The 13674-nt window shown below is 22.7% G+C and overlaps 1 protein-coding gene across 2 annotated transcripts in view; it reads right to left on the minus strand.

Annotated features, from left to right (window-relative positions):
• The window catches only part of LOC129612790 (protein still life, isoforms C/SIF type 2), a 279580-nt gene that overhangs the window by 45790 nt on the left and 220116 nt on the right, over nucleotides 1–13674 (minus strand). For both annotated transcript variants that reach the window (XM_055526563.1, XM_055526562.1), the window contains exon 9: nucleotides 3255–3406. In XM_055526563.1, the coding sequence (XP_055382538.1) occupies nucleotides 3255–3406 (152 nt within the window). The remainder of the gene's footprint in view (nucleotides 1–3254; nucleotides 3407–13674) is intronic.

Raw genomic sequence — 13674 nt, forward strand, 5'->3', positions numbered from 1 at the left:
AAATCACAACTACCTTAATGATCACAAAAAGTCTGTTTAACATCAAATGGGTTTTATTTTTTTAACGCAAATTAAAATTATGCTGGACGTATTAAAAGTTTTTGGGTCAGAATATGGTTAATTGAAAATTTTACCACTAACAATATTTTTTCCGAAGGAAACCGTACATAAAATTTTAATTTTACATAAAATTCTATATTAAGATGTCAGTAATGCAAGCAATCGTAATTATAAATCATTTTGAATTTCTAATCTTGAACTGAAGAGCAATATACCATGTTGGGTTTAAATATTAAAATTCGGCCAGTAACAGTAAATCAGAACGTTGAAAATTTAATATTATTAATGTATCAGAAAAATTCGAAATTTAATTATAAAACTTTTCCAAATTAAACAACTTTTTATTTGAATTTTTTAAGTTGATAGTTAAAATTTTTAACTAAACAAGTTATCCAATTAAGCCTATTTTCTGTATTATGGCTATGTTAGTTAAAACTAAACTATGGAACAAATGTAATACTTTGTCTTCTCGTTTTTCTATTTTACAAATAATTCTGTTCAAGGGTATACAAATTTCATGTTATATAATAAATAAATTAAAAATATTTTGTATATTTTTTTTTTATTTCAAATCTAGAGCTATTGATAAAAATATTTTATGTTTTTGAAAAAATACATAAAAATAATTTTTTTTTCTTTTATTATTTTGAAAGAGCTTACAGGGATAAAATAAAGTAGAAAAATTTTTTTTATTGATATAAACTGAAAAGTCTCTACACATTTTTTTATTTTTATAGATAGAGAAAGTCTTGTTGTTGTTTTTTTTTCTTTGTAATTAAATTGAAGAGTGTACTTCAAAAATTATTCACAAAAAATATGTAAATGTTGTTACTGTAACTACATTGCAACAAAAAAAAATACTTTTTTTTTTTTTTTTTTTTTGTAATTTTTAGTTTTATTAAATTGAATTTATCAAGAATCAATAGTACTAGTATATGAAATTAAATTCGTATACTAGGTGATTTATTAAGTAATGCTTTGCCATTTTGAATAATTTTAAAATTTTTTATTAGAACTAGAAACCCAAATTATTGTAATAAGTATACCGAGAATTAGAAATTTTAAAAATTTTCACAAAATTATCATTTACTCAAATTTGTTTTCCTTATAATTTTTTACTTCCTCTGGTATACTGTGAAACAGAAGGAATTATCGAACCTTTTAGGAGATTTTATACTTTGTTCTCAATAAAATTTTTTATTCTTTTCAAATGCTTCAAATGGAATTGTATATGAAAAGCTAATTATTATAGTGAATCACCTTGTAAACATATGAATTATAATTGAAATTAATAATTTTTTTCTTACTTAAATCATAAATTGTATGGAAATTGCATTCAAGGCTATTCATTTTATCTGTTGATTTTTTTTGTTTGTAGATTTCTGAAAGTCTATATTCAATATTTATAAAAAAAAAAAATTTCTCTTGGATTTTAATGATTTTATATGAATTTTTTAAATTATTTTTATGGTAAATTTTAATTTTAAATTTACAATTATTTCAATTTTAAAAAAATATGTTGTACATTATATTTTAATTTTTATTAGATTTTATGTGATTTAATAGAAGTTTAGATTTTAAATTTACGAATTTTTATTTTTAAATCAAGCAAACAATTATTTAATGTAAATTTTCGGTTTGAAGAATTATTTATTTATTTAATTTTTTGGGAGCAAGTCAAGAGAATTGCCATGCTTCCAGGTATTCTAGTCATCTGATGTAAGATGTGCAATTAAAAACAATGAAGTAACAGTACAATGGAGCCCACTACATTTGATTGTCTGGCTGAAATCTGTTATATTTTTAAATGAATTTTAAATGAAATGTTCATATTCCTTTAAAATTATTAAATATAAGCCTATTTAAAAGTTTTACTGAATTATTATAAGAATACAAGCTAGACCTTATTGAAGAGTCATGTATTAAAATTATATTAGAAATATATATATAATATATTATATTGCAAATTAAATCTTCATTTTAGATTTAAATTTGATCTCGACTTTAGATAAAAATTTTAATTTTTCTGTTATATATTCCTATACATAAATTATGATTAAATGTAATGGTTTGCATTTATATACGAAAAATTCCACATATATCGGCAATTGAATCGTTTCTCAGGATAAATTTTATTAATTATCATTTGCTATTTCATCTTTAGTGTAAAAATACTTTTAACTCTTAATATTTTAGTAGTAAAATAATTTTTATATAATACTTTTTATTGAAGAAGCTTGAAAATTTAAATATTATTAAAGTGAGAATTAATTTGTTGATTAAATTTCGAATACTTAACAAAAGTAGCTCATTTATTTATGTAGAATCGTACAAGAAATTTAAAGTAATTTAGAGCATAAACAAATAAAACAATTATCATTTAACTATCATCATCATCACTAATACCATTATCATCAACATCATCATCATCATCACTAATACCATTATCATCAACATCATCATCATCATCACAATATTTTATTTATTAAATAGTTTCATTTATTTCTAATTTTGTTCGAACAATTTTTTTTTTTTAAATAATTAATTATTATTCATTAAAATTTAATTAAAAATGTTTAAAAACACACAATAAGTAAAAAAAAAAATTAATTTTTTAGATATTTATAATTTTTTTTTTTTTAATTCAAGTGAATAAAATTTTCTCTTTAATCATAATTCAATTATGGGGAAAAAAAAATCTCCATATCAAATTTTATAATTTTATTAACCTTGTGATAAAAAAAAAAATATGTTCATCGTAAAATGTTGTTTATTGCACATAATATTCATGAATTTCGTTTTTAAGACTAACTAAAGGATATACTAACTGTTATTTAATCAATATATACATATTATATATGTATACACAAACACATAATATTGTACCTACTTCAGAAACATTATTATATACATAAAATCATAAATAATATTTCAAAATGAAAAATTTCAGAAACAAAAAAAAATTAAATAAAAATAAAAGTAAAAAAATATCAAAGGATCACTTGCATACACGCATTTTCAAACGATAAAAAAAATTAATAATTTTTTTTAAAGGATTTTTTCCTCTCTTTTTTTTTCATATATTAAATATGTTTACCTGTGAAAAATATTAAACGAAAATAAGAAAAACAGCAAAAAAAAAGGAGCAAAAAAACATTTTTTTTTTTATTAGGGATAATTATATATAAACTTACTCCAACCAGGTGCTGGTACAATTAAACCTGATATCATTTCTTCACTCATTATTGGTGGATCTGATGGTGGTGGTGGACATACAAGTGAATCAATCATATCATCTGTAACACGCATAATACCAACCAATTCTGGTGGTTCTGTACGTGATGACCTGTAAAAAAATAAAATTTAATTATTTATTTATGTTGCGTTAAAATTGAAAATTTTATTATAATTTTGTATAAAAATATTTACAGAATCAGAAAAAAATTTAAGTTGGAATTTTTATATATAAGAAAAATTAAATATGCAGAGTTTCAATTGTAGTGTTGACGCGGATCAAGAATATAATAATTCAGATTGCAGAATATTGCTTAAAATGTGTGTACATGGCTGAAAAAGCTGCAAATATTTTAAGAAATGAGATAATTTTCCGGTCATATCGCGGCTGATTAAAGTCAATACATCATAAAATAAAATATTATCTTAAATATTAAAATCAAATATTCACGATTTTAAAATAAATTAAAATTCTAGACCAGCCATTGCGACGGCATTCAGCCTTTCTTAAAGCATTCAACTTCAAAATTCTTGCAAGAAAAAATATATTCCATTACAAGTATTTTTGAAAAAATTTTTGGGATCTCAATCATAAATAATAGACATACATAGGTACATACAATTTCATACTAATTTATTATTTGTCAGACTTTTCAATAAAGCCAGTTGAAAATGTCATTTTCTCTTGTGAATAGATGATGTAAGAAATTCGAATGGCCCATACTCATACGAGGTAGTACATATTTGCTGAAAATCCATAAAAGTTAGCCGACGGTTGCCTAGTCCTTTCAATTTTAATATTTTTCTTAAATTTTTGGATATTTATTGTGATATAGCAAAATTTCAGCAGTAGAAGTAGTCTATCAATTATTATACCAATTTACGATACAGTTTTTGCAGTGTACCACATCATTATCATCATAGTATTCGAATAATAAGCTTCTGCACTATAGTTTCATTCAATAGTTATTGTCTCCAAAAATAGTTGCACATTATTAAAATTATTTTCAAACTACGCCAAAGATTTAGGGACATTAAGAAATTCAAAAGTAATTATTCAATTCAATGATACAATGACAATGAAAGAGAAAACTATAATGGGTAAGTAATACATAATATTATTCATATTTCGGTATTCATACAAAACATTAATCGGGTTTATATCAAAATCAATTTTCCGACTACTCAGTTAAATTAAACATAAAATTCATATCGTATATATTGTAATAAAATAAATGATGAAAATTTAATGCAATAATGCTTATATAATCAAACCATGAACAAAATACACGAAATATCATAAATTATGCAAAATTGAAATTGAACGAAAAGGAAATAATTTAGAATTTTTAAAATTTTTATATTATAGGATTTTTGACTACACTGTTAACAGAACAGAAAACAACCAAACAATCCCCAGAAAAAAATTCCAGAATAATATTAAAACTTGATATGAATAAAACCTATAAGGGAAAATTACATTTGAATTACAACAAGTTACGAAACAGGAATACTTTATGCAATAGCCTGAAACAAGAAGAAATCAAGCGGTAATAAAAAAAAAAAAAATTATTTTTTCTCGCCTGTTGTCCTTTTTCTTCTTTATTTTTGTGTTTTTTTTTTTGCTTTTTTGCGCCTGTTGTATTTGTAATTTTATTACTTGGTTGTGTTTTCTTTCTGGTTTTTTTCTGTTGTTGCTAAAATGCTAAAGGGACGTTTTAAATTTTACCAAACATATGTATGCATGGTCATGTACATTATGTACATATAAAATAAAATTATAGTATGTACAAGAAAATAATTTTATTATACGAAATTTCAGAACTCACGTAATGCATTTACCATTATCATCATCAAAAAAAAAAAAATTTATCATCAATATTATAAATGAACATCAATATTATCATCAGCGATTTTAACATCAACATGCTTGTAAGAAATTGTATTCTATGTATAAAATGTACCACATATTATAAGTACATATTATATAGAGAAATTTTATTTACGTTTCCTACAAATATATTAAAACAGAGAATATTTTATATACAAGGTGTTTAAACTATGTATTAAATTAGGCTACCAGCGCAGAATGAAATAAAGCAAAATTACCTATAATTGAAATCTAGAACACAATCAAAATTTTCCACTCTTAGACTTGCAGTATTTTAATCTATATAATTCAGCAGATTTCAGACGATCACAAGGGGTTGTGTAGTTTTTTCTCCTTGTTCAATCCTTAGTGGGATTGAATGATATCATAGAGAGCAATATCTTAGTTTCGTGAGTTATTAGGTTTAATTTAGGTAACTGAATAGAATTTAGATATTTTTTTCGTGTTTCTAGATATTGTCTTATGGATGTATTCAGATATTCCATCACTAATTAATGAGCATTTTCTATTTATAGAGAAAGCTTTAATAGGTATAAGTAAATTGAAAATTTTAAATTAATTTCCAGTATAATTAATATTAAAATATACAAATTTTGGCATAATATAACAGTGTATTTGAACAAATTTCCAAAGGTTAAAATTTGAAGATTCATATAATATTATTATGAAATTTAAGTGTTATATTTATTAATTGAATTTAAATTTATTTATTAATTAAAAATCAATAAAATTCTACTCTAAGAATGAAATGAATAAAATTTTCATAATTTTCAACAAACTCTTAAAATAAGTATTTTTCCAATACAATTTCTTAACACTCATTAACCCTACCATGCACATACCTTTTTTTTTTGTAAATTTTAAATTTTCTCTGTATGTGTGTACGTATGTGTTTGCAAATATTTGTATGTCAAAAGCACTATATATATATATATTATTTCTGTAAAATCAATAAGTGAACAAAATGTTTATAAAATTTTACTCTATTTGTATATTTGTATAGGAATATAAAATGTTATGTAAATAATATGCGAATACGTTTATAAAACATATATATATATGTACATTATATACATAATATATTATAATGCATATAATTTATCTACATGTGTATTTATGTATACGTAAATCTTTATTTGGTATAAATTGATTATTTATAACGCATGAATAACTCTACACGACATAAAATTGACATTCCTGAAACGATTAAATTTTAAATGTCAATTTTATGGTTGTTACTATTATTGTTGGTGTTGTTGTTGTTGATTTTTTTTCGGTGCTGATACATAGTACCTACTTCCTTTTTTTATTATTGTTCTTGTATGTTGTTTTTTTATTTTTATTTTTGCTTTCTCTTGAATTGTCATCATATTAAGCTCAAATGCATTATTTAAATCTTGGTATGTTTGTATGTATATTACATAACATACATTATTTGTATGTACATGTATATTTATAAATTAAACATATGTTATGCATAATATAAAAATGTCTGTCATCTAATTGGTGTTTACAATTACATAAAAAAAAAAATTTCAGATCAACCAAATGTTTTTCAACTGTTGAACTATAATAAACATGACATTTATTGTAAAACATTTGAAGGTATTAGAAAACGTGGTGGAAATTATTAGTGTAGCTGAGTGAAAAATATTTTCTCTTTAAAAATTTATATGGTAAAAATAAGGAAATTTTCGTGACATTATGATTACTTTGAAGACATTTTTAATTTTTTAATTGACTGTACAAAATTTTAATAGTGGTGGATTATATTACACTCAAAACTGAAAAATTTAAGATAAAGCCTTTTAAAATTATAGAATAAAATTTTTTAATTGTAAATAATATTTGAAATAATATCGATATTTATGATTGAATAATTATTCAAGTGACAGATGAGTCAAAAAATTTGAGTCATCTCATTGGCTATTTGATTTTAAATTGTGAATTTTTTATTTATATAATTTATGATATTAGAATCTTATATGGTTATGATTTATTAAGAAAGTTGTATGATAAAACCAGAATTTATTAAATGTATCCATAATAAAATCATGTTCATAGATTCTGTAACAGAATTTTGTGACTTTGAGCACTATTTTGTAAGCCCTATGCTCAAAGTCATAATATAGTGTTCAAAAATAGATGTAATCAGAAATCACCACGATTTTAAATCAAGCTGCAGTTGTTTTTATACATATTAAGTCGATTTTATTAGAAATCGGAACTAGAATAGTTTCGGGTATTCGAAAATATGAGCAAGAATTTATTGTTATAATAATAAAGCTGTAGATCGCCTTCCATGATTGGATTGTTGAGAAATAAAGAATTTCAATTTCTTCTTTAAATATTTTCAAAACCATTAATATTTTTTAGTTACTTTCATATTATTTTCGATAATTTTACTAATTTTCTTACATTTGAGCCTAACTGAAAGTTAGCATAATGTCTTTACAATGTACTTTTTTATAATGCTATCTCAGATTTTTTTTTTAATTTAAGAATGACTTGCGGAGTTCTCCATAAACACATATTAAATTTTTAATCTGTTTATTTCAGAATCACATCCGAATCCTAGCATTTTAAAATAATGTAAAATTCTTTAGTGCTCGACTGTAGTTCGATACTCTTAGCGTCTGTGACATATAAAATATTTTTTTTTAAATTGGTTTATTAAAGTGGTTAACTATTGCATTAAAGGAGTACAGGAAAAATATTTTCATTTAAAAAAATTATTGTAAAACACTGATAATTTTATATTTTTTGTATTTCATTACTTTTGGTATAAAATTTACATCACATTCGTTTGTCTCCGTTTCAATTTCCATGTTATTTATTATTTAATATTACATAATATAATATTGAAAATATGCGAAATACATAATGTATTTATTTTCAGAAAAAAATAAAATTTCATACCAACTGGGGCATATAAGATTAAATATCTCATATATGTACACTATTTATATAATTATTTTTAAAAGTAGATTTTAAAAAGTATTTTAAAAATTAATAAAAAAATAAAATAAAAATTAAAATTTTATGCTATTAAATATTAAAATACGTTATACATATTAGTATACATGTGTATATGTATATGTACACAATGTACTTTAAATGATTTTAGGGATTTCGAATCAGGAATATAAAAATTAATTGTATGCATTGACCATATTTTTGTAAATTGTAAAAAAAAAAATATAATTTTCATTTTATTGATTTTTTTGTTGTGTTTTTTGTTATATATATATTATTATGGTGTGTATATAAAAATAATTTTTTATTGTTTTTGAAGGATCTGATTAAAAATTGAAAAATTAAATTCCGCTTCACAAATTTTTGTTTTTTTTTTTTTTTTTGTTGCTCTTCCATAGCTATATTTTTTAATTACAATTGATTGATTGGAATAAAAATTTTTGTAAAATTATTAAAAAAATATAGGAAAAAAAAAGATACGAGAAAAAATAGAATGAAAAAAATATGAAATTTTCATTATCCTTTTTTTTTTTTAATTTTAAAATTGTAAAACATGCATTACAAAAAAAAACGATAAATTTTAAATTGAGTATAAAACTTAATTATAAATTGAATAATTTTTTTTTTTGTGTTAAATTGAATGATTTTGCATTTTGTAAATCTTGGATTACAATATTAATTTGCAGGCAATATTATGTGTTCTATATAAATATGAAATAAAGTTGGGTCAAACCAATGGTTTGTATTGTAGCACTTTTCCCTTCAACAAGTGAAAATTCTGCTTTTAAATACAGTCTATGTATACCTATCACACTATAAAAATTATTTTCATTCATATACAAAACTATTACTAGGATTGCATATATTTAGGATGACGCATATATGCAGTCTTTGAAATAAAGCAAAAATTAACATAAAAAAGGGTTAACATTATGCTCGATTTTAAGGGTTAATTGTGTGAGTTAAGAAAAATAATTATATTTTTTAGTGTCACGAAATTTACCGTTAGGTTTTTGCGTTTATAAAAATTTGGAAAAGCTTGCGGTTTCGGAAATATAGGGTGTCAAAAATTCAGATTTTACGATTTTCAAGAGGTGATAACTTGAGAGGGGGTGGAGATGGAAAAAAAATTTCTTCTAACGAAATGAACTATTTGTTAATGTCTAAAAGCCCCTAAAATTTCAAAGTTCTAGAATATAGGATCTAGAAGAAAAACGACATCAAAAATTTGGAAAAAAAGGACTTTAGATAACGGTAAATTTCAACGGCCATTTTGTTTTTCTAAAGTTTAACTATAGTATACCGCGCTAGGGGAAGCAAGCCGCTGCCTTTCTGCGTTTGCAAAATTTCAAAAATACTTATGGTTTCATTGCAACAAATATTTAAAAAAGGCCATTTTTAGGGTTTTGGGGGGGTATAACTTCTAGAGGGGGGGAGATAGGTAAAAATTTTGTTCTACGAAAATAAGTTTCTAGTAAAGATCTATGTACATATAAAATTTCAGCTTTCTATCTTCAAGGGTGTAGAAGTTTTGTAAACAGACACACGGACGGACGGACGGACGGACGGACGGACGGACGGACGGACGGACGGACGGACGGACGGACAGACGGACGGACGGACGGACGGACGGACGGACGGACGGACAGAGTGAAACTAATAAGCACTTTTTTCAAAAAATTTTTTGGAAAAGTGCTAAAAAGGACATCATAATATGTAACATTAATAATATGCAGATTCAGTATTAAAAATTAATATCCTCAAATTTTAAAATGATATTTTTGAATTACAAAATACATTTTTTTACTAAAAATTTTAATTGTAAGGATCTTGTGCTATTTCGTAATTTCATATTGTTATCAATGCTCAATCATTTAATAATCTTAAATAATTAAAGTTTAAAATTTTTGGACTTATTTTGCTTATACTCTTAATAAAAATATTAAATGTGAAATTTCAAAATATTTTATTTGTTAATTTTAAACACATTTTTTAATTGAAATTTTTTAATAAATTCTTTAAATTGGAAATTATTCAATTTCTTCTTTAATTTTTGTTTTAAACTGATTATATTTTGGAATATGAAACTACCTTAAAATTAATTCAAATTATTAATATTTGAAGGATTTAATTTTTAAATACAAGTTTCAAAGGAAGGGTATCGGGGATGATGAGGTTAATAAAAATTCTTCTAGAGAAATAAATTTCTAATAAAGTAATAAAAATCCTATTGCTAATAAAATTGTGAATAGACACACAATTGTGAATAGTTTTGTGAACACTAATAGACGGACGAATGGACTGAAAGAGTGAAATTGATAAGTATTTATTTTTCTTCAAGGTTTTGGCCGGACGGAAGAATGATTTTTTAGGAATGACCGAAGGAGCGAGTGAAGCTAGAATAAAATTTTGTGTTTTTCAAATTTTTTTTTTGAAAAAATTGCGAATTGGGAGAACAAAAAGAAAAAAAACAACTTCAACACAAAAAAAAAAAGATTCATTTTATTTACTCTTTGACAAGTAACGTTAAGAAATTGACATTTCTGTCAAATTTTGCATTTACTCTTCTCATATTTTTATAATAACTAAACTACATGAAAACAAAATGTTTTATGTCAAAATGTCAAAAAACATAATAATACTAAAAAAAAAAATTTTTTTTTTTTCACTAAATTTCCATAAAAGCCCAAAAAAAAAAAAAGAAAGGAAAGGGAAACATTTTTATTTGAACATTTTAATTTCATTTTTTTTTCTCTCTTTTCTTTTCTGAAATTTTAATGATGTTTTTTTTTTCTCCTCGACTTTTTCAACTCGCTCTTTATTATTACCTTTTTAAGATGTCATGTTAAAGATGTTCTAACTTTTTTGTATATAAGTAAATTAAGTTCTTTCATAAAATATTTTTTTTTCCTTTTCAAACATTTTAATATTAAGTAAATATATTTAACATACATATATACATACATACATGTATATAATATTATTTTATTATGCTTATCGTTATTATTCTCATATTATTAATATTGAAATGAAATTTTTTTTTTCTGAATATAAAACTCAAATGTTAAACAATCTTGTAAAAAATAGAAGAGAAAAAATTCTTATAAAATGGTGAATAATGGTGTATAAGAATGGTGAGATTATTAAAAAAAAAAAATTCAATAAAATTTTTACAATTATTATTATTATTTTTTTATTATATTAAAATAATATTAAGGATATTTGAAGTTTTTAATATAATATGAAAGTAGCTATAATAATGAATATATAAAAAATATATATATAGATTGCATACTTATAGGGATATGTGACATAAAATTATATACTTGAATATTAAAATATATTAAGTAGCTAGGTATATTTTAAGGTATAAATTTTAATATATATATATAATTATATAGGTATATTGGGTGTTAATAAAGTTGAATAATAAAAATAATAATAAAATTTTTTATAATGTCTTTAAAATATGAAATTATTTTTTTAATAAAAATATGAAAAAAAATGGGAAAAAAGGAAAATGTGGTAGGTGATATAACAAGAGTGTTTTTTATAAAATTTTAGAGTTGCCTAAAAGGCAATATATTGTTTGGAGGGTAGCATATGACCTATGGCAAAATTGAATCGAAAAATTATTGTTTCAGCTTTATTTAACTTATTTAGGGATTCGATTATAACATTTTTGAAATTATATCGAATTTATATGAATTATTAACCCTTTTCTTGGATATGTTGAAGTCATATTAATTTGCAGGCCCGTGTTTACGATTTCATTCAAAATTTTCAACTTCATTTTATATTACTATAAAAATTACAAGGTCTTCTTATAATTTTTAATTTTCTGTAATTTGACTTATGGAGACAGGCAAAATGAGAGCAAATTTTTAATCAAGAACATGACTTTCTCTCACCAAATATTATGTAAAAAACGATAAGATTGTCATTCAATTAATAATAAAGTTAAAATATAATATCCTATTTGGAAAGAGAATAATTTCCTTTCCATTTTATTCTTAAATATTTTGATATCTTTGAGTAAACAATAAAAATCTCAAAAAAAAATAAAGTGGAAATTGGGTGTTAAATATTATAATACACAAAATATCATAAGAAATCTGTTAATAATTTTTAAAAGAATACTTTATAAGTACCTAAATACAAATATAAGTAGGTCTATGGTTTTGTATATGTGAATATTTTAAAAATTTACAAGAATGGTAATATTTGCTATATACCAACGATTACCAAGCATGTATGTACATATGTATAGTATAGAAGGAGTCAAATTACATTTTATATAACTTTTATTATTTCTTTATAATTTTTCAGTTTTTTTTTTTTTGAAGCAGCTGTGGCTTCTATTTTTTAAAGTAAATATAAAGGATACATATACATTAATATTTTATTTTATTACCTTATATCGCACGGAATAAATATTATATATAAGAAAATACAAGATGTTGAATAGAATATCTATATAGATTCGTTTTATATACTTTAAGTAGAAAGTCGCTTGAAAATATGAAATTCACTTATGTTGGCATTAAGTTTTTGCTATATTAAGAAAATTATTCTAACAGGTCTTTAATTATTAGTAAACTTTATCGTTAAATAAAAAATTTCAAGTCTATTTGCCAATAAAATGATTCTAGATGAGATGAGAAATAATATTGAATTTTCAAGCTTAGAATAAAATCTGTGTGGAAACTGAACAGTACAAAATGGTTTGAAATATTGGTCTGCCAATAAAATGCTTAATTAATGTGTAATTAAAGTAGTGAAATAAATTTGAATAATTTTATTATAGCATATCCTCAAATAATTTGCTAAAATCTGAGAATTCTAAAAAAATTAAATAATTGAATAAATTATTATGAATAGTGATAGTAGTTAACTGCATATCTTGTAATAATGAACAATTAAAACTTTATTCATTTATTTTTAAAAATTCTATAAATTTTGCATACTTTCAGGGGTTCATATGCCATTTATTGGGTTTTGATTCAAAAATTATCGAAATACATTTGACTATAGCTCTTATTAAAAGTGAGCACAAAGAATGTTTTTGTTCAAAAACAAAGGATGTCATGCCTTAGGATCATATATAAAGCTTTATAACTATAACCGTTATAATACTTAACCTGAAATCTTTACAGTATAAATAGCATAAATTCAAGTTACCAAAAATTCACTTTAGTCATTGTTATAATGTTACAAAATCAGGCTATAATTATTTACAAAGTATTCTTTATCGTAAAATCAAAAAAAAAAATTTCAAGTCTTTAAAAATTAATAAAATTACTCAATACCTTGTATAAGGCTTTTAAATCTTTTATTCAAAAGAAATTAGCTGCAAATGTTTTACGTGGTTTTTATGTATAAAACACGACTGAATTCTCAAAGAATTGAATTGCACTTTGAATCTTTGAGTAAGGTAATAAAGTCTAAAATAATAATTATTAACATATTTTAGTTTCTATTTTAAAATAATGTCAAAAGTAATTAGTTGGTAT

Source organism: Condylostylus longicornis, unplaced genomic scaffold (genome assembly GCF_029603195.1).
Source record: "Condylostylus longicornis isolate FDR11 unplaced genomic scaffold, ASM2960319v2 ptg000077l, whole genome shotgun sequence".
Classification (NCBI taxonomy): Eukaryota; Metazoa; Arthropoda; class Insecta; order Diptera; family Dolichopodidae; genus Condylostylus; species Condylostylus longicornis.